At 42.0% G+C, this 26,899-nt stretch overlaps 1 protein-coding gene across 2 annotated transcripts; it reads left to right on the top strand.

The window, feature by feature from the left end:
* Positions 1 to 201: 201 nt before the first annotated feature.
* Positions 202 to 26,387, top strand: Mpp1 (MAGUK p55 scaffold protein 1). Of its 2 annotated transcripts, none has more exons than XM_074063916.1 (12): positions 202 to 343; positions 9,378 to 9,521; positions 9,777 to 9,855; positions 11,432 to 11,517; positions 13,851 to 13,919; positions 17,306 to 17,502; positions 19,289 to 19,395; positions 21,268 to 21,348; positions 22,476 to 22,556; positions 24,056 to 24,258; positions 24,503 to 24,577; positions 25,744 to 26,387. In XM_074063916.1, exons 2-12 carry the CDS (start codon positions 9,414 to 9,416, stop codon positions 25,918 to 25,920), a joined length of 1,263 nt encoding a protein of 420 aa, XP_073920017.1. In that variant the 5' UTR covers positions 202 to 343; positions 9,378 to 9,413; the 3' UTR covers positions 25,921 to 26,387. The 2 variants fall into 2 exon arrangements, with proteins under 2 accessions (XP_073920017.1, XP_020023369.2); XM_020167780.2 differs by lacking the exon at positions 202 to 343 and adding an exon at positions 887 to 1,109.
* The last annotated feature ends 512 nt before the right edge of the window (positions 26,388 to 26,899 follow it).

The following is a 26,899-nucleotide window of genomic DNA, read 5'->3' on the forward strand; positions in this document are numbered from 1 at the left end:
TGCTATTTCTACACTGCAGTTGTGTACATATACGGGTGTTTTGTGAGTTCTCCGTTCCATGGCGTTGCTCAGTTAGCGCATCCCTGCAGCAATCATACAGTCTGTTCATTGCCCTGTGTGCTCCCCCTCCCCCCTTTCCTCTAGGGTGATTTGGGGGAAAGAAGTCCTCCGTCACGCGAGCTCAGCCCTAAACTCTTGCTGTTGCTTTTTCTCCCCTTAGCTATGTGGTTTCCTCGCAGAGGGTTGAGGAAGTGTAGAGCAAGATTACGTGCAGTGATGCACTGCGGCTGATGCCGTGACGGCAGTGGCTTGGAGTCAGGGGCTCAGGGACCCTGCAAGACCAGTAAGTTGCTTGTGCTCAGAACGCCTTCTATCAGCTTTTCCCTGAGGCAGGCGGATGCTAAGGAATGTTTGTTCCTCCTGCTTTCACTGCTCCCTGAAAACGTGGCGTTCATAGCAGGAGACGTGACCTAAGGTCAGTCAGACCAGTTTGGTTTTGAGGGCAATCCAGGGTTTCAACACTGAACAGCAACGCGCCCGCCGCGCACGAGCCTCGAGACGTTTTTGCAACGGCCACTGCGGTGCGCGTCAGGTACCACGCGGAGTTTGTCAGCCTACATTCTGGGCGCTGCACTGAGCGGCTCATGGCCACGTTTTCCCGAACGCAGGGACCCCTCCCGGGTCGCACGCGACAGGAGCGGGGGCCCTGACGCCCGGGGGTTCGGCCGCGGCGGAGCGGGGCCGCCGCTGGTGCCGTCGCTCCCGGGGCTCAGCGCGTGCGCCCTGCGGAGCGGCTCTTCCCGCGGAGGCCAGCGCGTGGGCGGGCTTGGGGGCGGGGCGGGGCGGGGCGGGGCCGCGCGCGGTGCTCCGCCCCCACGCCGCTGGCTCCCAGCCTGCCGGGTGGTGACCAGCAGTGCCGCGCCGCTTCCCCGCCGCTCGCTCTCCGCGCAGGCCCCGGCCCCCCGCATCCCCGCGTCCCCGCGTCCCCGCGTCCCCGGTGCTCCAAGATGACGCTCAAGTCGAGCGAGGGCGAGGGCGGGGGCAGCATGCGCACGGCGCTCTCCGACCTTTACCTGGAGCACTTGCTGCAGAAGCGCGGCCGGCCGGAGGTGAGCGGGCCACCGGGGCCCCCAGGGTGCGGGGGCTGGGCTGGGCTGCAGGCCCCGGCATGTGCCGCTGCATTTCCCCCGTCCTCGGCCCTGTTCCCGGGGGTTCTGCCCCCGAGGGCCTGATCTTGGGTGTCATGGTCTCTGGGCGGAGGCCTCAGCAGCCAGCTGGGTGGGGACTGCGGTGGATCGGTGCTGGGAGCAGCCCTTCTAGGTGGAGATGGCGAGAGGCCGCGGCCAGGACCCAACGCTAGTAAGGTCGAGCAAAAGTTCCCCGTGGGTGGAAGTCACAGTAACAGAGGCATTTGAGGAACACATCCAGGAGCAGGTCTGCCTGATTGTTGTTGGATTCCTTGTGTTCGGTTCAACTTCACTGTGCCTCTGCATTTAGGCAGGTCCCCTTGTGCTATGATGCAAATGGGGTGACCTGCGTGTAGTTATTGGTGGAACAGGCTAAGCAAGTCGTTTTGGAGGTACTTCTGGCCTCCAGATTCCAGTGATGGCGGGCAAATAGCTATTAATGTCTGTCCTCACAGACGCCCTGACTTGCACGTTGTTGTCTTCTATGTGTCCCCCAAACTCAGTGGCTTACAACACCGAGCCATCTGCCTACTCGACACAGGAGGAGAGCCCGGCTATCCCCCCTCTCCACCCCCTCCTCCATGAGATTTCTGGGGGTGCCATTGTGGTGCACAGGTACGGCTATTAAACCGTACCCATTAGTTAGACGAAGTAGTCAAAGATGATTAGAGAGAAAACACAGGAAAATAAAGCAGTAAAAGTCTCACAGGGAAGGTGACTTTGGAGCAAAAACCTATATTATGTGTTTGCTTACATAAATTCCTTCATGAAAAAAAAGAAAAGAAAAAGAATCAGAAAACTCCCTGTTACAAAAGTTGTGTTCTGGTTCCCTAATCCAGGAGGCTTATTTCCTCTTCCCTACTTTTGGTGTCACTTTCCCTCTCCCAAGCCAACTTTGGAAATACTGTTATTCAATCTTGCTTTTCTATACTCCACATCCAGACTCTTTTTTTAGCAACACTGAAAGATTAGTTCACTGTTTCGGGGGTTGGGGGGAAATCTCTGCATCAACAAAATGTCAGCTGATTTTGTCTTCTGGCAGTGTCTCAAGATATTTTGAATTGTCACTTTTTTGGGGGGGTGTATAACTTTTCACAGCAAAGAATTATCAAACCCAAAATGTCAATAGTGCTAAAGGAAATATCTGTTCCTGATATTCTACTTCTGTGTCATATCCAGGGAGACAAAACAAGGAGAAAAAAACAACTTACATGATAAAATTCTAATCTCCCTAAGCCGTCAGTGGCCACAATAAAATCAGATTTTTATCTGCAAGGTGTACTAAGTCCTTCTGCTTTTGAAAAAAAAGTCATAAAGATCCTGGATGCAAAGGACAGGGAAAGAAGACTGCCAGAACACACCCCATACTGGGGAAATTAGGGAGAGAACTAAATAATTTAAAAATTACATTTTATTTTCTAGTAGCCAATCTGTGAAAAGAAAAACCTTGAATGGCAATATCCCCTCATGAAATGAAACAACCAGACCCACGCAAAAGTTTGTTTTTGGGCAAAAAAAAAAGAATAATCAGGAACAGACTCCCTGATCACACATCCCACAGACTCAGGCAAGATTTGGCCTCCTGCCATCATAGAGTGTGTGTATTGAACAGATACCTTGCTGTCTTTGCACAGGCTATTCCCTCTGTCTGGAGAGCTGTTTGCCCATTGCATCCTGGGTAATACAAAATGCAGGCTGCGCCAGCACAGGGCACCCCTCACTGCTTCACAGCACTCTCTACACCTCCTTCAGAGGAAACATCTGCAGCAGGGCTCAAAGGGCAGAGACAGTTGCTCAAAGGAAGTTGGAATCAAAAAAAGAGATGAAAACAAACTTGGTGGGGGAGGGGAGTGGTGGTGACTAGAGCAGGGGCAACTACAGTAGGATTTTTTTTTTTATCCAAACTAACCAGACTCTGTCAACTGCTGCTTACTTGTGTAGCCTTAGAAGGACCAGGTTGCCAGGTGCCGGTTGCTTATGCCTGTAGTCCTAGCTACTGAGGAGGCAGAGAGCAGGAAGGTCATGGTTCAAAGCCAGCCCTGGTAAATAGTTTGTGAGACCCTATCTCGAAAAAACCCATCACAAAAAAGGGCTGGTGCAGTGGCCCAAGTAGTAGGCCCTGAGTTCAAACCCCAGCACCACCAAAAAAATAAATAAAATAAAAAGACAGAAAGGCCCAGGTCAAGAAGGCAAGTGAAAGAGAGGAGAGAGAAAGAGAGAGAGAGAGAGAGAGAGAGAGAGAGAGAAACCATGAAAAACCAAGAGTGCGCTAATGAATCCAAACTGTTTAATTACAAATGATAAGAACTGGGGAGAGAGAAAGACCAGGATTTTCTGGCAGGTACTGTCTTAAAATCAAACGTTAACTAGATGCTTTGTTTCTTAGGCACTAAATCCATTTGAGAACACATACATCAGCCCAAAGGCCAATTGTGTAAAAGACCTTTTTTCCAGTGTACTTTATCTATACAGTGTACTCTGAATGGCCTCCTGTATGGTTGCCAGACACATAAATGGAGTCTACTGATAAACTTACAGAATTCATTTCTGAATTTGGTTTTTAGCTTTTTCTGTTCCACAGTTACTAATAACGAGAGATTATAATGTCAGAATTTTCAATTCCATTCCATCAATCTGTGAGTCTAGACTGTGTGTTTTTGTTTTGTTTTCTCTGGTGGTCTTTTGTTATTTTTGACACAGGATCTCACTCTATAGTCAAGGCTGGTCTCAAACTTGTGATCCTCCCACCTCAGCCTCCCAAGTGCTGGGATTACAGGTATGAACCACCATACCCAATTTATATCCCAAGTCTTCACTGAAACTAAATGTCTTGAACCTGGGAAGACTTACTCTTCCTACTTTCTTCTTTTTCAAACTTGTTCTAGCTATTCTGAGGCCTGTGCCTTTCCATCATATACATGATTTTTAAAAGATTAAGCCACCCAAAGATACTTTTAAGTGTAACTTACATAGACCAGCTGAATGAAGGTGGTTTTCATTCTGGGTAAAAAAAAATAACAGTCCAGGTGCATGGTTATTGGCAGCTAACACCAGTCTGGACTAGACAAGACAGCAGTAGAGAACATGAGAGCTCGGCTACCTGTAGAGTTGTAGTCTCCTGATTTTTTACTAAACAAAACAAGACACATAGTGAAAAGCAGATTTCTGGGCCATCAGTTTGCAACATCCACTTTGTTGGTTCCCTTGGAATTTGATTTGTTGGCCAACCTGTTGATATAGATATTAATTTGTCATGTGCTTGCTTTTACAATCTGTTCTGTAGCTGTAATTGTTTGTGGATTTGTTTATGGGTGGATTCTAATTGATTGCCAACCCAACATTCTACTTCTTACCAATCTCCAATCTTTTGGGGAAAGGTTAGATACTCAAGAAAATTCTTATTTTCCCAGCCCCTTTTCTAGTTTGGGATGGCTGTGCTCCACAGATGATAACTGAGGAAGTTCTGGAATGGGTGCTGCAGGCCTAGCCCTTCTTCCTTCTTCCTATCTTGAAAGTAGAGCTGGTGGCCAGAGTGGCAGCTTCTCCATGTGCTTTCAACCCCATGCCTCACTCTTTCTGTGATTTCTGACCTTAAGCTTGTGTTCTGTAGAGCGATGAAGTTGACCCCTCGGCTGATTCCTCCTTTGCACATCTAGGCTTGAGTTGTTTCAATGCTTTTTTTTTTCTTGCAGCACTGGGGACTGAACTCAGGGCCTTCTGCTTGCTAGGGAAGCTCTCCACCACTTGAGCCACACCCCTGGTCCTTTTGCTTCTAGTTTGTTTTTCAGATAAAGTCTTGGCTCTAACTTTGCCTGGCACTGAGATCCTCCTACTTCCCCTGTCAAGTAGCTAGGATTACAAGTATGTGCCACTGTACCTGCTCAACTTTTCTGCATCAATGTTCACTCCCTCACCTACTTTCTGTCTTCTAGAAAGTCATTGAAATTTCTGATCTCTGATGAGTTTTTAATGTTTTCTTTGTGTGGAAGTGGGTTTCTATTTTTCCTCCCCCTTCACTGTCATTTAAACAGGGTCAGGGCTGAGGGAGGAGGAGATCCACACAAGTATCTGGGTTGCCACCTTGAATGAGACTCCTCATCGATTGGGAAAATTCCATCTCACCAGTATAGAAAGCATTGTGCTTTGTAGAGCCTTTTAGGAATAATAGATGGTCATTTGCCTGAATAGGAATGAATCATCAGGGCACAAGAATGAAGGGATACGTGAGATTATGAATGCTGAGAACTATCTTTAACAGCATCTTTCAGTCTTACTAGTGTCTTAGCGCTCCCAACAAAGAGTTAGCTGTATAGCATCTTAATAGCAAATGCCCACATTTGCTGAGTGCTTATAGGTGTTATGTTAAACACATGCCTATCATAACCCTAGAAAGTCATTGTGTTACTGTCCTCATTTTATAGTTGAGGAAGGGAACTGTGGAAAGTAAAGAATCTTGCCCAAAGTTACCCAGCTGTTAGTAGGGGACCCAAGACTCTAGCCAAGTCAGTATGTTTATTTCTTTTAAGAGGTATGCCCCAGATTTATAAGCTGTACTATTTCTTTCACTAATTTATTTCATTAAAATAATGCAAGCACATAGTACATAATTTGAAATGTATGATGTATAGATATACAGTGAAAACAATTTCCTTCTTACTCCCTCCTATAGCCACCCAATTTCCTTCCCTAGAAGCGACCACTGTTTCTTATGTTTCCTTCCAGTTAAGGTTTCTATATTCATAAGCAAATGTGAGTGTATTCATTTTTCACTGTTCATGCTGATGCTGGCATACTTTTCCTCACATTGTTGAATCATCTACTGTTGAGTACCTTGGAGGTGTGGGAAGTTCTGTGCTCGCAGGTAATTTAAATCAATTTTGAAATTGCAACCTATCTTTCCCAATTTTATTACAACATCAGTGCCATGTGACTTGGTGTCATATGATTGTTTTTGAAGTTTAGTTGCTAGACAGGACAGTTTCTCTTTCTCAGTACTTCCCTCATCTGAGGTCACCCAATAAGTAAAAGTACTTCAAACCTCACCATCTTGTCAGAGGTTCCACTGACTTCTTAAGAGAGGATGCAGAAAATTGAGATTTAGGCATTATGTTTTATAAAGAGCATCCCTGTGTTTATATATTTATCTACAAACTTCTATGCCACCAGATATTGCTGAGGAATATATATAAGGATGACAAGGTACGTTCCTTACAGCTCTGCCTATTGAGAAGACCTTCCAATGTCCTTGAAGGTCATCCCTGGGTGTGGCAGGAGTGCAGCTGCCATCATTTTTAGCTTGTGACCCTCTTTTTTTTGTGGTACTAGGGTTTGAACTCAGGGCCTCACGCTTGATAGGCAGGTGCTTTACTTCTGAAGTCACTCTGCCAGCCCCCAAAACTGACCCTTATATACATCAAGCTTAGGTGTGTTCCCCCTCCTCCAGCTGGCTATGTTGTTTTTTATTTAATATTTTATAGACACATTTTAAGAAGCATGATGTCTTCAAATTACTCTCAAAAATTAAACTTTATGACATTGAAAGAACCGTTCTGTGATAACATTGCTGTTCGCCTCTTTGGTACACGTACAAGTTGAGTGGCATCTCTTTTGTAGAGACCTCAATGTGATTTTCCTGGTTTACACTCCAACCTGCAGGTATGAGAGCTCTAATTACCTACCCCAAGGCTTGCCTTTTTTTGCCTCTTTTAATGCCATTTTCACCAAGATTTTGTTTGAAAAATTTCAACTGACTGAAAAGATGGAAAAAATGTATCATCCATATAACCATGTCTGCCATCAACACGTTTGTTTGCTTTATTGCATATCTACCAAATCACTCATCAATCCACCTTTTTGGCATTTCAGAATACCATGCAGCTAGTGGTGCTCTTTACCCCTAAGACTTCAGCACACATAGAACCAGCTAGAGTACAATATTAGCTATTTTGAGGTAAATTTTACTTACAGTGAAATGCAAAATTCTTAAATGTATTATTGAATGAGTTAGCAAGTGTACAAGTCGGTGTGATCCAAACACCTCCAAAACTTCTCTCATGTCCCTTCCTAGCCAGCCCCTTCCCTATCTCATCAGGGGCAACCACTGTTTAAATTTTTTGCAATAGTTTTGCTTGTTGGAAAATATATAAATTGTATCATGTGGTATGCACTCTTTTCTTTTTTCATAGGGCTTCTTTCACTCAACATAAAGTTTCTGAGATTCCTGTGTGTTTTGATAGTTTGATCCTTTCTGTTGCCAAGTAGTATCCCCTTGTATGGCTAGATCACAGCTGGTTTATATGCGCTGTCCTGTGGATAAACACCTAGGTTGTTTCTACTTTTTGACTGTTACAGACATAAAGCTACTGTGTACATTCATGTACCAGCTACTGTGGCCAAATGTTTGCTTTTATGTTGGGTGAAGAATCCCTGCTTGGATTGCAGGACCATAAACTAAGTGTGAGTTTAACTTTATAGAAGTTTGCCTTTCACAGTCGCTACATGATCATCAGTAGTGTATGAGAGTTCCATCCTAGTGGGTGTGCAGTGGTGCTCTATTGTGATTTTTTTTCTTTCTGTGCTGCTGGGGTTTCAACTCAGGGCTTTGTGCTTTAGAGGCAGATTCTCTACCACTTGAGCCTTGCCTCCAGCCCTTTTTGCTGTGACTGTTTTTGGAGATAGGGTCTCACTTTTTGCTCAGGCCAGCCTGGACCAAGATCCTCTTATTTTAAGTTTCCTGTCATCATTAGGATTACAGGTAAGTGCCATCATGCCCAGCTGTTGGTTGAGATGGGGAGGGCTCATGAACTCTTTCCCGGGCTGGCCTCCAACCATGATCCTCCTGATTTCAGCCTCCCAAGTAGCTAGGATTGCAGGTTTGAAGCCAGCTGTCTCCTGCTGTGGTTTTGATTAATGTGTATTTCCATGATTCTCTAGTGATGTTGAGCGTTTTTCTTGTGTTTATTAGCTGTTCATATGTCTTTTTTTGGTGAGGACTCCATTCAAACGTTTTGTCCATCTTTTCATTGAGTTGTCATCTTGTTATTGAGTTGTGTGTGTTCTGGATATAAGTCTCTTGTCAGAAGTAAGTATTGCAAATATTTACTCTCAGGCTATATCATGCCTTTCTAGTTCTTAAGTTTGTTCGTTTTGAGATGGGGGTCTCTCCCCATGTTGCCTGGGCTGGTCTTGAACTCCTAGGCTCAAGAAATGTTCTTACCTCAGCCTCTGGAGTAACTGGGACTACAAGTGCGACATGCTTGACTCTTATGTACTTGTTTTATTTTGTTTTGACACAGGGTCTTGCTTTGTAGTCCAGGCCAGTCTCAAACTCCTGTGTCCACATTTGAAGTGCTGAGATTATAGGTGTGCACTACCACACCCAGTTCTCTTAGGTGTTTTTTTGTTTGCCTGTTTTGTTTTGTTTTTGAGACAGGGTCTCACCATGTAGCCCAGGCTTCTTCAAACTCGCCATCCTGCCTCTGCAGTCAGTTGTTTGATTTATGACTGTTGCTCCATGTGTCTTGTTGCCTAACACTTTGCTTATATCAGTGGAGTTTTTGGTGAACCAGCTTCTGAATTTTAAAGCATCTGCCTTTAGTTTTCATTTTATAATTAGGAATTTTCATGTCGTATAGAAGATATTTTTGCCTACTCCAAGGATGTGAAGATATGTGTTCTTCTCAAAGCTTGATTGTTTCACCTTTCATATTTGTATCTGGAATCCATCTGGAATTGGGTTTTGTGTATAACATGAGGTCGGGGGTCAAGATACATTTTTCCATACATTTATCTGATTGACCTAGCTTGCTTATCCCACTGCACTTGTCCTCTTCTGCCTCCTCCCATCATAAATTAATTTAGACCCACCCTGAGATCTTTGCTATGTAGTGTGTGCATGTACTAGAAACCCTTAGGGCCTGAGGTGCTTCACTATTCAGAATTTTTTGTGTTTTATATATGTTATGCAATACCCCAGCAAGATTAAAGGGAACACTCTGTAACACAAACATGGTAATATGCCTATGGTGACTTAGTTAAACACATCTGTTAAGTTGGTTAAATAAAATTTGCAAATGGCTTCAAATTGATTCAAATAACTGAATTTTCAGAACCTTTTAGATTTTAGAATTGCGGATTATGGATGACTGTGGGCTTTTATTGCTTATTTCATCTGTTATTTTAACTTGATAGGCTGTGTCGAACCAGTTGAATGCTGTAACTGAGGACATGTACACCAATGGGTCCACTGCCCCAGGTAGCCCTGCCCAGGCTAAAGGGCAGGAAGTGCGGAAAGTTCGTCTCATACAGTTTGAGAAGGTCACAGAAGAGCCCATGGTAATTCTTTGTCATATTGTCACCCACCACTTAATTTCCACAGTATGTCACTGGGCCAGAAGTGTAAATGCCTGTGGAGTTAGGCAACAGCTCGCTATTGTGATGCTTTGTTCCCAACTCAAGCTCTTCTCAAAGCAGCATTCTGCCTGAATAGATGGAAAATATTTTTCCCAAGAAAATGCCTTAACATGTTTTAAAGAGATCCTTAGAAAGAGCTTAAAAATAAATCTTACTGCAACATTGCCTTTATTTCAGGGAATTACTCTGAAGCTGAATGAAAAACAGTCCTGTACTGTGGCCAGAATTCTTCATGGCGGCATGGTTCATAGACAAGGTACTCTGTGGGGGTCCTAGGTTGTGTTTTGTTCAGGGATTAATCATTTACTCCCTGTTCGGTGGTGTTTGACATGAGTGTGCCCAGAGACTTTTTTCCTTTCGAAACTAATTGCTACATGCCGATCACTCCATTAGACTTTGAATATATATATATATATATATATATACACACACACACATATATATATATACATATATACACACATATATATATATATATATACACACACACACATATATATATATATACACACACATATATATGTATATATATATACACACACATATATATGTATATATATACACACACATATATATGTATATATATACACACACATATATATATGTATATATACACACACACATATATATATACACACACATATATATGTACATATATATACACACATATATATGTATATATATACACACACATATATATACATATATATACACACACATATATATATATATACACACACATATATATATATACACACACATATATATATATACACACACATATATATGTATATATACACACACACATATATATGTATATATATATATATACATTCATTGCTCTGTTCCTGGAACTAACAGCTTGGTTAAGAAAACAGACATTAAACAAATAATTACAATTAACTTGTGTTTCCTTAATGTTAAGGTGTCATGAATTTTCAGATGCACCTTTTAGTAAGATCTACTTTAGGGAGCAAGGAGCGGTCAGAATCGTACATTACAAAGTGACAAGTTTTTGACCTGCATTATTATTACAGTAGGAACTCTTCCTATTGTTGACGTTGGAGCTACTCCATGAGATTTTCTACTTCATTAACTCTTACCCTTATATGTTCAGTTAAGATTTTTTTTGTATTCAAAGTGACACGAATATTAGTAACTACTCTTCACATAGATTCTAATTTTTTTGTGTGTGGTACTGGGGCTTGAACTCAGGGCCTACACCTTGAGCCAGTCTACCAGTCCTTTTTGGTGAAGGGTTTTTTTGGAGATAGGGTCTTGCAGACTTTTTGCCAGGGCTGGCTTTGAACTGTGAGCCTCCTGATCTCTGCCTCCTGAGTTGCTAGGATTACAGGTGTGAGCCACCACTGGCACTCGGCTGCATAGATTCTAAATTAATTTTTCCATTTGAAAGCATTTTGGAGTTTTATCTAAACAACACAAAAGAAACATTGAACTTGCTGGTTAATGAGGAGTACTGAGTTCTTTGCTTTGTTATTTTTGTTAGTTTGTGCGTGTGTGTCAGAGTCTCCTGGAGTTGGTAGCCATTCTAGTTCCAGGAATCTGAGGATTTTTCTGGTTTATTCTGCTCTTGGATGACTGAGGTCAGGGAGGATGAGATAGTCTGGAACTGTCAAGTGCTTGCCTTAATACATCCCTCAAGGATTCAAAAGGGCATTCATTCTCATCTCTGTTGGGTGAATGTTTCTAGTCCTGAGTGTTTTACACAATCTATTTTGTAACATACTGTAGACCGTGAATTCTCTTCTGTGGCATCTTGAGTTATATTGGCAGCTTTTATTTTGCATTAACGTTGTTGTCAATTCATGCAGGCTCCCTTCATGTGGGAGATGAGATCCTGGAAATCAATGGCACCAATGTGACTAACCACTCGGTAGATCAGCTGCAGAAGGCAATGGTAAGTACTTATATGCTAGATGAACATTGGGATCAATGTACTTCATTTGTTTGCCAAAGTATGTGTGCCTTATTGAGGGGGGCTGTTATCACTTCTGGCTTCTGTTGTTCTGCGCAAGAAATGACATTTCTCTGCTTTCATTTAGTAAAACTCCAAAGCATCAATGTGGTGTAATAGAAAGAACATTGCACTGGTAGTCAGGAGACCTTGATTTTAGTGGCAGCTCTGAATCCCAGCTTTACTTTATTCTGGCTTTGTGATTTTTAAGCAGGTGAATTAACTTTTCTAAGTCTTTGTTTCCTAATCTGCAAAGTGAAGACAGTAATCCTACTTTTACCTCACAGACCTATTAATGATTGCATCAGTTGGGCACCAGTGGGTTCAGCAAGAAGTTAGGAAATGAGCCAGGCATGCTGGCACATGCCTGTAATTCCAACTACATGGGAGGCAAAGATAGAGAGGATCAGGGATGATAGTTTGAGGCCAACCCACACAAAAAGTTATCAAGACCTCCATCTCAACAAATAAGCTGGTGTGGTAGTATGCACCTTTAATCTCAGCTACATGGGAAGTATAGGTAGGAGGATTGCAGTCCAGGGCCATCCCTGGGCTGAAATGGAAGACGCTATCCAAAACTAACTAAAGCAAAGAAGGGCTGGGGGTGTTGCTCAAGTGGTAGAGTACCTACCTAACAAGCACAAGGCCCTGAGTTCAAATTCCAGTACTGTCCCCCACTCCCCCCAAAAAAAGTTAGAAAATGGGAAAGAGGGGGAGGGGAGAGGAGGGATGGATAGATAGCACACTATTTATGTCCTCTCCTGTAGGTGCAGTTTTCACAAAGATATGTGCATCCTTAAGGGATCCTTTCCTCCCTTGCTGGATCCTTTGAGGATGCACACCTGTGTGAACAGTTACTTCATTAAACTCTCTTCAAACACCCTTTTCGAATGTGTCACCTGTTTCTTACTGGGGTCCTCAGTAATACAGCAGTTAGTATCAGGAGTGACCTCAGCAAACAGGCCCTTAAAATGGGATTCAGAGATTATGGTGCTTGTAAATGAACAAACAAACAAATAGAAAACTGGACCAAACAAATAAGAAAAAGCTTATGACCTGTAAGCTTTTGAAAAGATTACTCATCCATTGCCTTGTTCACAATAGTCGGGATATGGAATCAAAGATTCGATGGTAAAGAAAACGTGGTGCATATGCACAGTGGCACTTATAGATGAATCAGGAAGACATTATCGGAAATAAGCTAGGCATAACAAGCTAAGCACCAGGTAGACTCCTTTATATGTGCAATCTAAACAGCTGAACTCACAGAAGTAGAGAGTAAGGGCTGGAGCTGGTGGCAATAGAGAGATACTGGCCAAAGAATACAACATTCCGTGCAGATAGGAGGAATAAATTTAAGAGCTCTATTGTACAACATGGTAACTAAAGTAGCAATGAATTGTATGCTTGAAAATTCCTAAGAGAATACATTTTAAGTTTTCTCACCATAATAATAAGTATATGAGGTAATGCATGTGCTAATTAGTGCTAGTCATTCCATAGTATATACATGTTTCAGAAACATTGTAAATGGTAAATGTATACAACTGTCAAACAAATGGGGGTTGGGGAGAGAGGGAGGGAGAGAGGAAGGGAGGGGAAAGGAGAGGAGAGGAAGAAAGAAAAAGAAAATTGGTTTTCACTTTTATTGAAACAAAATTATGAAATACTTTCCACCAATCAGATTGACAAAAATTGAAAAGGAATGTTGCTATACAATTCTGGCAATTTGGTGGGAAAGGACTCTCATATGCTCCTGTTGGGAGTGGAATTGTTATAATCTTTTGGAAAAGTAAACTGTGATGCATCCATACTGTGGAAACCTATGAATAAATGAGATCTTTCTACCCTGACCTAAAAGTATGTCCCTGAAGTGATTTCAAATAAAATAAGTAATAGAGTAATATATACAGTATAATCCCATTATTGTTAAAAAACAAACATACATATATATATATGTATCTATGAACGTAAATATTTGTAATGCTTTCGTTGGTGTGGAGAAAGGTGTGGATATATTTGTGCTGGGGTTAATTTTAGGGATTTCTGGGGAACTTTGTGGGTCAAGAGTAGCTTTTGCTTCAGTATTCTTCATATGTCTTCATATCGTTTTGCTGGTTTATGGGGCACATGACACTTGTGTTACAGAAGGTGTGGTCTTACAAAATCTCAAAATGTAAAGATGGCTGTGGGGTGAAAAAAACTGATTTTATAGAACTCCAAATTACCCAAGTGAGTTTTCCTCACAATTTCATTTCTTCTTCTCTTTTCAATAGAAAGAAACCAAAGGAATAATCTCATTGAAAGTAATTCCCAATCAGCAAAGTCGTCTTCCTGCACTGCAGGTAGGGGCAACATTTCCTCTGTCATATTATCTTGTGTTCTTTGAGATTTGATTATAAGTGATACGGTTCTAACTTTAAGTCCTAAATATCTCACAGGTGTGAAACCACTTGACTCAGGGTCTCGTTATACACTGCCTGGTGCTTTATAAACTAAATGATATATTTCTTTGAGGCAGTTTAGTGATGAGAGTAGTAGAAAATCAGGCAGCAACATGACCATAGGCCTAGTCATGGGCCATTGCTGCCAGGGCTTGGATATGAAGTTCAGTGGTTAATAGTGGCAAACTAAAGAGGAGACGACAGTTTTTTAAACACATAAAAATTTGAGAGTCTACCATGTATAAATCACTTTGGAACATGGAGATCATTTGAACAGAAATGGTACATTCCAAGTCCACACACACCTTATCAGTTAAGGAGGTTGGACAGGGCCTTGGGACATGAATATGGAAGAAGGAATTTAAAAATTTCAAATCTAAAGTTTCTGTCATAGGTCACCTATGCTGTGAAAGTATAATCTTTTTTTTTTTTTTGAGCAGTACTGGAGTTTGAACTCAGGGCTTCATGCTTGCTAGGCAGGCACTCTACTGCTTGAGCCATGCCTTCAGCCCGTTTTGCTCTGGTTATTTTAGAGATAGGTTCTTATTTTTTGCACAGGATGATGTGGAGCTTAGTCCTCTTATTTATGCTTCCTGCAGTAGCTAAGATGACAGGTACATACCACCACACCCAGCTTTTTTTGTTGAGATGAGAGCTTGCAAACTTTTTGCCCTGAGTGGCCTGAAACCACAATCCTCCCAACCTCAGCCTCCCAAAGTAGCTAGGGAGCCATCAGTACCCAGTAGGTAGAATCTTTTAAAGACAACTTTTAAGTTGATGTTTTCTTATATGTGGGCATATATACAGCAAAGTACACAAATCGTAAGTATAAAACTGGTTGAATTTTCACAAACTGAGCATATCCACGTAACCAGCATCCAGCTGGTTCCTTGTAGCAGTAGATGATTCGATCTCATTGATTCAGTATATGAATATGCTACAATTATTCATCCATTCTGCTGTCAATGGACTTTTTGGTTTCCAGCTTTTTTACTCTTAATAAATGCCATGGACCCTCTCGGATGTATGTTTTTTGGTGCACATATCTATGCCCTTTTGTTGGGTATAGAATTGCTGGGTTTTAGGGTCCATCTTTAGGGAATATTGCCAAGTAGTTTTCCAAAGTAGTTGTATCATTTTATATTCCCAACTGCACTTTTATGACATTTCCAGTGGTTCCATATCCTCACAAAGATTTAGAATTATCTGGTTTTGTTTGTTTGTTTGTTTGTTTATTCATTTAGGCCATTCCAGTGGTACTACCACATTGTGATTTTAATTTTTCTTTGATAGTTTAAGAGGGTAAATTCCTTTTATATATTTTTTCCACTTGAATATCCTCTTTTGTAAAGTATCAGTTCTTTTTCTTTTCTTATCAATTTATAAGAGTCCCTCATATATTCTGGGTAAGAGTCCTTTGTCATATGTATCCCAGATATAGTCTCTTTTGTGGTGCTAATTAATAACTAGAAACTCTTAATTTAATAAAGTCTGATCTACCATCTTTTTTCTTTTATGATTAGTACTTTCTGAGTATTTAAAATTTTAACCACAAGGCCAAAAAGATACTCTATTTTCTTCTAAAACCCATCTGGAATTGATTTTTATGTAGTGTATTGTAAAGTAAGAGGTCAAGAGTCCAATTTTTCCATATGGATATCAGTGGACCTAGCACTATTTACTGGAACAACCATCCTGTCCCTATTATGTGCACCATCACCTTTATCATAAGTCACATATATAGATCTATTTGAGAACTCTTGTTTTCTATTGTGCTGTCTATTATTTACCCCTGCATTAAATCTGCATGTCATTTTGGGAAGAAGAGATATCTTCACAATATCCCAATAGAAGTGGTGAGAGATTTCTCAATCTTAAAGAGAAAGCTTTTAGTATTTCACCGTGAAGTGTGGTATTGGCTACAGGGTTTTCTAGAAAAATGGAGAAAAATTGTATGATCGTCTCACTGGATGCAGAAAAAAACATTTGATAAAATTCAAAGCCCATTCATCATTTTTCTGTTAATGTGACTTTATTGCCCATTAGAATAGCAAAGCTTGTGTTGTTGTACTAGATAGATCCCATTTGATTGTGATTTATTATTTTTTTTATACATTGCCGTATTTATTTGTTAATGCTTTATTTTGGGTTTTTACATCTCTGCTACTGAGAGAGATTGTAAGATTCTTGTCCAATTTTGGTATCATGGTTATGCTGGACTTATAAAATGAGTTGGGAAGTGCCATCATTTTCTGTTATTTGTATTTGTGTGAGATTACCTGTATTTCTTCAAATAATGTTTAGAAATTTTACTATCAGAGATGTGTGTGTGTTTCAGTGGTGGGGAGTAGAATTTTCAATAATGGGTTCGAAATTTTTTTTGTGGTACTGAGGATCGAACCCAGGGCCTTGTTCATGCTAGGCAAGTACTTAACCACTGAGCTATAATATCACCAGCCCAAATTCTTTAATAGGTATATGTGTTCATATTTCTAATTTATTGTTTCATCACTTTTGGCAAATAGGGATTTTCAGTGAATTTGTCAGATATATTGCTGTGAAATTGTTCCTAATATCCTCTTACAACCTTTAAAATACCTCTAGCATAGTTTGTTCTAGGATTTTTTCTATGCATAATTATTTTTTATTTTGAGCATAGTAGGTATTGTTTTTGTTTAATGATATGCTCATTTACAAGGGCATTAAATATTCCACACATTGACTTTTCTGGTTATATAATAATATATGCAGTACATGACTGTAGTTAACCAGCTCCCTATTCTTAGAAAATGAGGTTTTTTTCAATAATTCACTCCTATAAATAATGCCATGATGAATATACTTATCAAAACATCATTACTGACAGCTCTGTTTTGTGTTAGATAAATGCACAGAAGTACATTGTAGGGCCAGAGGTACCAATATTTGAAGACTTTGGGCTCATTCATATTGCTACACTGTCTTCCAGAAAAAGTTTACCAAGTTTATTTAACATACGCGTGAAATTATTTTGTCAAGTAGAGACATACTCAGATCCAGTAATTGGAAACACGTTGACCAACCCAAAAAGGCGTTTCGTGCATTTGTTAAAAGGGACAGTTCTGATCCTTCTGCAAACACAATAAGCAGTGCCAAGCACTTCAGCATTCCAGTTCCCTGCTCTTGGGTGCTTCACCATTCTCCTCCCTGTTGCTCATTCCCTATTTACTTAGAGCAGGACTTTCTATGGACGTGCTGTGATGCGGGTGTTTCTTGAGCCTGCAGTTCCCTTTGCCTTGTTTTTTCAGATGTTCATGAGAGCACAGTTTGACTATGATCCCAAGAAGGACAATCTGATCCCTTGCAAGGAGGCAGGGCTGAAGTTTGTTACTGGAGACATTATCCAGATCATCAACAAGGATGACAGCAACTGGTGGCAGGGGCGGGTGGAAGGTTCCTCCAAGCAGTCAGCAGGATTGATCCCCTCCCCTGAGCTGCAGGAATGGTGAGTCACTTTGCACAAGTGGATTTTGCAGCTGGAAAGGGCCTGTGCCTGCTACACTCACTTTACTCACAAAGTCTGTGCTACTTCCTCACTTTTCTGGCATTCGAGATGAGGGAGAGTGCACAAGGAGTTGATATGTTCGATTGACAGTCCGTGTGTTACAGGTAAAAGAGTCTTATGTGGGCCTCTCTTTCTTCAAATGATTTCCTCATAGTCATAAAGCCCACCCTGGTCTCCTGTATCCCTTCTACTACTCTGAGCCATTTCTGGGAAGACACAGAAGAAATGATTCCTGTCCTTGAGTCAGATTGCTCATATAGTGGTAGGAGAGGTAGAAAAATCCATATCCACTGTTGAACCCCCCTCTGCCTCTGCAAAATAAGCCTACTGTAAAGATCGCAATGTAAAGAAGTGTTATTTCATATACCAGTCTTGTAGTTCTAAGCCAGTTCTGGTCGATCACAACTCTAGTGATGATACAGTGGAAGGGAAGTTATAAACATGCCGCTGAACCACAGGATATGCTTTGTAGAAACAATACTTTAGCATTAGAGCAACAGAAGAAATACAGTGCAGACCCTGGATATATTGATCAAGGTCTTGAGCATGTTTTATCTGGCTTCTAGGCCATTTTCAGAACTAACACCTGGTAGAGAACATTGCAAGATCAGGAATGGCAGATGGCTGAGAAAGGCCCCAGGAGAATAAAACTGAAACTGTATACCATGACTTATTAATGAAGCATGAAATCAATTTAGTGAACTGCAACAAGTATTTCTTTTTTAAAAAAATGACATGGAGGCTGGCCATAGCTCAAGCCTGTAATCCTAGCTACTCTGGAAGCAGATATTGGGAGGATTATGGTTTGAGGCTAGTCCAGGCAAAAAGTTCATGAGACCTCATCTCAACCAATAGCTGGATATTTTGGTGTGTGCCTGTCATCCCAGATATATGGGAAGTATAATTAGGAGGATTGCAGTCCAGGCCAGCTTGAACATAAATGTGAGACCCTATGTCAAAAATAACCAAATCAAAAAAGAGCTGGGTGTTGGGTGCCAGTAGCTCATGCCTATAATCCTAGCTACTTTTAGGTTGACATCAGAAGGATCACAGTTTGAGGCCAGCCCAGGCAAATACCTTGCAAAACCCTATCTCCAAAATAACCAGAGCAAAAACTCTCCCTGGAGGCGTGGCTCAAGTGGTAGAGTGCCTGCTTTGTGAGTGTGAAGCCCTGAGTTCAAACCCCAGTCCCACCAAAAAATAAAAATGGGTGGGAGATATGGTTCAAGTGGTAGAGTGCCTGTGTACCAAGTTTGAGGCCCTGAATTCAAGACCAAAAACTGTCCCATCCAAAATGACATGGAAGGTCTGGCATGCTGGTGTATGCTTATAATCCCAACACTCAGCAGAGTAAGTCAGGAGGATATGGAATTCAAAGCCAGCCTGGGCTTACCATAGTGAGACCCTATCTTAAAAAATCATGGCTGACCTCCCAGGGCTTACCTCAGAGGTGGAAGAAGCCCAGTCAGAATAGTCAAGCTATACTGAGGGAAGAATATGATGTGAGTTTGTTTCCTCCTGAAACATTTCCGCTGCTAGGTACTTCTCCTCTCCAGAGAGGAGAAGGAAGGGAGGTGGATGAGCCCTGGGTGGCCACCCCTAATGAAATTTTTGCAAAGTGGAAGAAGTGAATCTGTCTGGAAGTTTAGTATAGAAAGGAAAGTTACATGACAGGTGGCTTTCCTACTGAGGACCCACTGACCCTTTTGTCATCTGTTCCTCCCAGGCGAGTAGCGAGTGTGGCTCAGTCTGCTCCGAGTGAAGCTCCAAGCTGCAGTCCCTTTGGGAAGAAAAAGAAGTACAAAGACAAGTACCTGGCCAAGCACAGTGCAAGTAAGCTTCCTGGGCCCCTCACTCCAGGCTCCTCGCAGCATTAGTGTGTTTCTTGGCCTCTTTACCTAGCAGAAGAGGGGAGATGGTTCAGTGTGCAGTGGAACATAATTACACAGAAAGCATGCCAATTCTTCTGGTTTCTCTTACTCAACTCATCTTCGTAAGGTCACTGCAATCAGGGAGGTGATGCCAGTACATGTAAAGGAAAGATAGTGGTCTGTCCACACCTCATTCCTCAGGTAACCAAGTGAAGAGCCTTCCAGTCATTTCTCTGTGCTCACCGTTTACTCAGTTTGTCAACAGTTTCAGCATGACCTGGCAGAAAGGTCTGAGTAACCCAAATAATATCCTTTTTTCCTGAGAACTGACAATTCTGCCTTTCTTTTTACCAGTGTTGAAAATCTAACACAGTCATCCTCAGTATCTGCAGATGATTGCTCCGTCACCCGTGCATACCAGAATCCCTCAGAAAATGGTGTGCACTTTAAATGATCTCTAGATTGCTTACAACCCTGAATACAAGGCAAATATGATGTAAATAGTGGTTGTGCTATTTACAATAGCACAATAGAACAATGACAAGAAAAATATTTGTTCATGTTCAGTACTCATGCAGTGTTTTTCAAACATTTTTTCAATCCATGATTGGCTGAATCTGAGATGCAGATGACAAAGGAATAATAACCTACCATTCAACTACCATCTATTAAATGTTTCCATCCTGTGGGGAGCGTTCTGGACAGAGACAAGCGCATGAGCAAATCATAGAACGCAAAGTCATCTGGCATGTCAGGAGCTTACACAGAAGTACATGTAACTGAAGCATCTGTTTCACGAAGGAGGAGGAGTGGAGAGCTGGACACAGAACCACATTTCCATCTTTTTATTTCTTTATTCATTTATCCTTATGTGCATACATTGCCATGTTTCCTTCTTGAGCAGCTGCATCAATGTGCCACAGTTCCGTAAGGTCAGGGACATTTTAGGCAGTACAGAGATAGTGTTGGTATTGTTGAGTTCTAAGTCTGTATCTACATTGCATGTCTTAGGGAGCTGGAACCAAAAGGAGCATCTGTGTTGAAAACGGAGAGCCATGAGTTTACTGAAACTATGGAAAAGAGAATTATAGCAGACTAGAAATGTCAGCTCAGATAGAGGAAGGAGGAGAGAGCATAGAGTTTAAAATCTTAGGAAAAAATGGAGTCCAAATAACTGGCTGACAGAGCCATCAAGAGTTTAGATGGACAGTGTTGGGAAAAGCAAATGAATACGCCAGTCTGCAATACAGAATTAGCTTACTCTGACATTCTTTTCTTCATCATTCTTTTTCAGTACTTCCAATACTTGTCTTAGACAGTGTCCAAGCATATCTGACTGGGCACAGCCTTCAACATTCCTCAGTAAATTTTGATACAGTTCAGTTCCTCCACAAGATAAACAGTGAGGCTGGAATTGGGCTGGAGCTGGGGGTGGTGGCTACTGCTTAGATCCGGCCTTTGCAGTCAGGGTATCCTTTCAAAATCTAAATGGGATCATGTCAGCCTCTTACTCAAAACTTCCTCACCACACTAAAAATAAGTACAGTCCAAAGCACCCCCGCCACCCCCAACATACACTGATCCTCCTGGCCTCATTTCCTGCAGTCTTTCCTTCCCTGCATTCTTTTTTCTGAGACAGGGTCTCACTCTAACCCAGGCTGGCTTCAAACTCGCAATTCTCCTGCCTAAGTCTCTGGAGTGCTGGAATTCTGTAATACCATATGCCATCACACCTGGCTCTTGTCCCTGCTTGATTGTCAGCTTCTTAAACCCTGGCCCGTGCTTCCCACTCCAGTTCTGGAAATGAATATTGCCTGGTTTTCTTTGTTTCTAGTTTTCGACCAGTTGGATGTTGTTTCCTATGAGGAAGTTGTTCGGCTCCCTGCATTCAAGAGGAAGACCCTGGTGCTGATCGGTATCTTCACTGCCCCACGCTGCTTTGAACTATCAATTATGTCCTTAGTTTCCTGCCTGTATAATATACCCACCCCCAAAAAAGGCAGTGAGGAAGAAATGAAGTGAAGTCACTTAGTTCTTCATATAGGGCAGTTACAAAGAATTTTCTGGGTCCTAAAGTACTCCATCTACATCTGCCTCACAAGTGAAATTAAATCTTTTAAGTTTTTTTTTTTTCCTACTACTTAGGAACTAATTCTTTTATGTTGGGTTTCATCTCAAACCTCGTTGTCCACCTGTCTGGCTAGCAGTTGGAGTGTGCCAGTGATAATGCTTTTTAAAGTGTATGTTAAGAGTGCTTTGAGCCCGGCACCTGTGGCTCACACCTGTAATCCTAGCTACTCAGGAGGCAGAGATCAGGAGGATCATGGTTCAAAGCCAGCCCAGGCAAATAGTTCTCGAGACCCTATCCCAAAAAACCCCTCACAAAAATAGGGCTGGTGGAGTGGCTCAAGATGAAGGTCCTGAGTTCAAGCCCCAATACTGCAAAGAAAAATAAAGAGTGTTTTGGTAGTACAGTGGTGATCCTCAAAAGTACTCTAAGCTCTTATGAGCCCCAAAAGCTCCTTTCCCCCAAGGGTCTTTGACCCGAAACGGAATGAATCCTTGCTTCAAACCCAGGTACAGAGACCTTGGTGATGATGGGTGGCACCCTTTCCTGTTCTTAGAGTTGAGATATTGATTGGCTAGAGGATCTGTATTAGAATTCTGGTGAAATTTCCAGTAAAAAACACAAACTTAAATTCCATTAACTTTGGAGAGCTTAGAAAAGTTAATATACTTACAAAATAAACAGAAAGCCTCATGTTACATAGTTCCTCTGTGGAAATCAGAGTTATGTTCTGAGTCCTTGACCCTTGGCACTTAGAAAGAGCCCTTCTCCTCCCTCAAGTGGATATTAAAGGATCTGAAGCCAGTTGGTGGCCCCAAATCTCTGACAGCTCAAAGGCCCAAGCCCAGCTGATACAGCATCAACCCGTTTTCACCTGTTGGCAGTTTTGAGCATGAGAGATGAAAATTCACATGCCATCACTGCCTTTGTCATTGGGGAAAAGTGATGGAAGCCTTTATTCTCTCCTCACACAGGAGCCAGTGGGGTGGGTCGCAGCCACATTAAGAATGCCCTGCTCAGCCAGAATCCAGAGAAGTTTGTGTACCCTGCCCCATGTAAGTAGCCCTTGGGCACCTTGGAGGGGAAGTGAGAGCCTGAAGGATGTGGAATTAATGTTCCATCTGTATTTCACTTAGTACCACTCTGTCTAAGATGCCACATTTTTTTTGTTGTTTTATTTAAAACTTTTGATTATTAAAAATTCAGAAAGATAGAAATGTGTACACACAATTGCTTCAAATAATGAGGTAATTTATTTTCTTATTCTCTTCTACATAACAGAAGTTGTAGGAAACTTTATCCTGCTTAAAAAATTATTAAGCAGAAACTAAAATGTATGCATATTATTTATTTTGCTTTATAAACACTTTCTCATAGTCCTCTACAGTCTGCCTAATTCACTCTGAGAAGTATTTTGTAGTCCAGTGATATACTATAATTTGTATATTATATGCACTATTATTTCCTTGTCTTTCTCACTGTCATTTGACATGTATGCAATGTCTTGTAAATCCAAGTAGTGCTTAGAAAAGGCCCGAGTCATCGGTGGCAGTCCTACATAGGAAAGGGCCAGTGGTCAGACATGCGATTAGATAACTGTTCTCTTCCTAAAAGTGAATCTGAACAGTGCAGAAAGAGATCCAAATTGGAAAACCAGATTGTGAACACGATGCTAGTTTTTTTTCCATTCTTCTCTGTTTGCCTCTTTTACACAAGGATCACTGAGAGTTGTTCACGGGGAACAGAAAGCAGATGGTCTTGGGTTAAGGAGTGAGTGGAAGTAGAAATAACCAGGAGAATATGATACATGAAGATAACATCAGGTCAAAGGAGAGTTGTTTACAGACTCATGCAGTTGTAAGTTGAGGGGAAGAAGCCAGTTGACAGACAAGTGGATACTATGAGAAGGTAAAGATGTTCAGTGAAAGATAAAAAGGAGAGGTTGTGTTTCAGGCTAAAATATCTGGAGTATATTTCCCTTATTAGAAAATTTACATGAGTAATAGAAAATGTGACTCTTAAGAACATTATAACATTTTAACAATATGAGTTTAAACCAAGGCAAAATACTCTTCTTCCCAAGTCATGAAAAGGGAACATAAATATTGTTTCCAGGAAATCATGACTATGGCCCTAGTTCTTTTTTTCCTTTCCTTTCCTTTTTTTGGTGGTACTGGGGTTAGAACCTAGGGCTTCCAGCTTGCTAGGCACTGTATCATTGAGACGCACCTCCAGCTCCCATAGATTTATTTTTAAAATATTTTTTACATGTCATCATTTCTGAGATTCAATATTTCTGGGTTTGGTGGTTTGAGAGGTGCAACTTCATATAGGGAAAATGATGCAAATTTTCTACAGTGGGCTTTGCCTTTTGAAACCTAAATATGTTCCGGGCAGGTGAGGGATTTCCTCATGTACACTGCCTCTTAGCATCAGCCCTTCAGGAGCCCATGGGAAGAGAACCCCTGTATTATATTCTGCCCAAAGGCATGTAGGGATTCCACACAGACACCTTGGGCCAGAGCTCATCAACGACCTGGGTTCTTGTACACAGATACAACACGGCCACCAAGGAAAAGTGAAGAAGATGGGAAGGAATACCACTTCATCTCAACAGAGGAGATGACGAAAAACATCTCTGCCAATGAGTTCTTGGAGTTTGGCAGCTACCAAGGCAACATGTTTGGCACCAAATTTGAATCCGTGCACCAGATTCACAAGCAGGACAAGATTGCCATTCTTGATATTGAGCCCCAGGTGGGTAGGCATGGAAACGCAGGAGTGATGAGCTCAGCCATTCAACAGATAAAGGGGCTGATGAAAAAGCAAAGCTCCTGGGAATCTTCTGGGAGCTCAGGGTTGCTTCACATACCTTCAGTGGGGTCAGCCTGGAGCAACAACACTAGTATTGGGATTGGGAAGCCCAAAGCTACTTAGGAGGAGGAATTCATTGTGACAGCTATTTTTTTTCCTTTTCTTCCTTCCTCTTTCCTTTTTCTAGACCCTGAAGATTGTTCGGACAGCGGAACTTTCACCTTTCATTGTGTTCATCGCACCTACTGACCAGGGCACTCAGGTGGGGAGGAGGGGGTGTTGCTGATTGGGTGGGAGTTCAGTCTGGGTCAGTGGCCAGCTGTGCTTCCTCTAAGGTCAAGAAGACAAAATGTATACCTTACTCATTCGAGACAGTTATTAAGCAACTAGCTAGACCACCCATGTTAAGTAATGGGGACAAAACAAATTAGAGCTAGGCATTGGAATATGAGCGCAGTAGCAGAGATGGACAGTTGAAGCCAAGCATGGTGGTACACACTTATAATCCCAGCCCTTGGAAGGCTGAAGCAGGAGGATGTTGACTTAGAGGTCAGCCTAGTCTACATAATGGGTTCCGAGCCAGTCTAGGTAGGCTACAGGGCTACATTAACGAGAAAAAAAACAGATGGACAGTTGAGCAAATACTCACACAGGTGTGATGTGGGCTTAGGTTGGGCAAGCAGAGGGAACTGTGAAAGACAGAGGTGGCTCTGAACGCACCCCTGGGTAGAATATGGCAAAGAGAAAGGCCTATTTCCCTTTGTCTAGAGCATATTTGCCCATTTTCTTCCTTTTTTGCCAATCTAATAGAAGGAAAAATATTTTTCCATACTATTAGGAGCCATTTGTATTGCCTTTTCTATCCAGCTATGTCCTTAGCCCATCTTTCCATTGAGTTACTGGGCCTCTTTCATACTCATTTCCAGGAACTCTATATTAGCATTATTAGCCCTTTGCAATATCACTTGCAAATATTTTTACCCCAATTTAGCATGTCTTAACTATGCAGACACTTTTACCTTTTTATAGTTAAGTGGTAATCCTTTCATGGCTGCTTGATTTGGGCGTCAGAGACCTGGGGTTGCAACCCTACATGGCTCTTCCACATGCAAAGCACGCAACTGGGAGATGCTGGGTTAGTTGAGACTATGAGATTTGCAGTGTTCCTGATTGATTGCCTGTCAGGTGATGAATGTCTTCAGTTTGCGCCTTTAAGTAGGAGGGCTGGGGACGTAGCTTAGTGGTGAGCACTTGCCTACCTCATACCAGGCCCCGAGTTTGACCTCCAACATAGGGAAAATAAATAAAGATGGCAATAGGGAGCTAGGTAATGCTAACAGCACTCAATGCCTACTTAAAACCCCTTGGTTTCTCTAGGGTTGGGGGCACAGGGGTGTTGCAGTCCATTCATGGCTTTCTTCTTTGCAGACTGAAGCCCTGCAGCAGCTGCAAAAGGACTCTGAGGCCATCCGCAATCAGTATGCTCACTACTTTGACCTCTCACTGGTGAATAATGGTGTTGATGAAACTCTTAAGAAACTGCAAGAAGCCTTTGACCAGGCATGTAGTTCTCCACAGTGGGTACCTGTCTCCTGGGTTTACTAAGTTCGCAGAATGGGGAAACTCACTGTATATCCCTTTGCCACATTTGGAATGCTATTTCCCTTGCTTTAAATCAAACGGCTGTTTCAACTAGTTGTGTCAGCTTCCAGCTCTCTCTAGCTGTCCTAAAGAAGTCAATAGGATTCAGTCTTCTTGCTCAGGCTCCTGAAGGGCTGGAGTTTGGTTTTCCCCATAGATGGGGCCCTACTGATCTGAATTTCTAAAGAACCTTTGGAAACTGAGGGCAACTGCTCATCAGAGATGATGCACAGATAAAACAATGGTACCTGTCCCTCTGAGGCCTGAGCTCCTTCGCCTTCAACTATACTCGGCATCTTTTCATGTCTTTTTACTTTGGATTGAATATCTTCTGCAACTTTTTAAAATGCCAAAATGAAAGAGCTGTGCAATACATGTCTGCTCTAGGGAATCCCTCAAAAGCAATAAAAATGCTGCTGTGTTAAAATGCAGATATCCTTGTTAAGTTTCTGGGTTTCCATCTGTGCCATAAACCTCTACAAAGTATCACCCGCTTCTGGTGCCCACATAAAGCTCAAAGTTGTCGTCTCTGGGTAGGAGCCCATGGTAGGCATACATTTCAAGAGAAGAAAACCCAGCCTGGGGAAGCAGAGGTGAGATGTGCCACTGTCAGGATACACTCTGTGCTTACCTGGCTCACCACACGGCTACAGCTCAGGGCCTCTATTTACTGCACCCTGAGACTTACCCACAAACTTCTGCTTGTTATTTTCTTGGTTTTTGGCACTAACAAACAACAACCATGTCACCAAAGCTTTCAGAGTGAGTCCTCAACATCCCCACCCCCAGTTTTCCAGAACTGGCAGCTTCAGCAGGCTCCCAACAAGTCAAAAAGTCCAGACATGTCTGCAGGTACATACTGCTCCAGACACCCTCATACCCAGGCCCACTACTTAACACATCTGTCTTTCTTAGTTCTTCGGGAGAAGACACTGGATTTATG

Source organism: Castor canadensis, chromosome X (genome assembly GCF_047511655.1).
Source record: "Castor canadensis chromosome X, mCasCan1.hap1v2, whole genome shotgun sequence".
NCBI classification, from domain to species: domain Eukaryota; kingdom Metazoa; phylum Chordata; class Mammalia; order Rodentia; family Castoridae; genus Castor; species Castor canadensis.

Excerpts from the sequence above, each read along its gene's own strand:
- Mpp1 (XM_020167780.2), top strand. The coding sequence starts at position 1,008 with ATGACGCTCAAGTCGAGCGAGGGCGAGGGCGGGGGCAGCATGCGCACG. Across the intron at positions 9,856-11,431 it reads CGGCATGGTTCATAGACAAG|GCTCCCTTCATGTGGGAGAT; the intron begins GTACTCTGTGGG and ends CAATTCATGCAG. Across the intron at positions 17,503-19,288 it reads TCCCCTGAGCTGCAGGAATG|GCGAGTAGCGAGTGTGGCTC; the intron begins GTGAGTCACTTT and ends TGTTCCTCCCAG.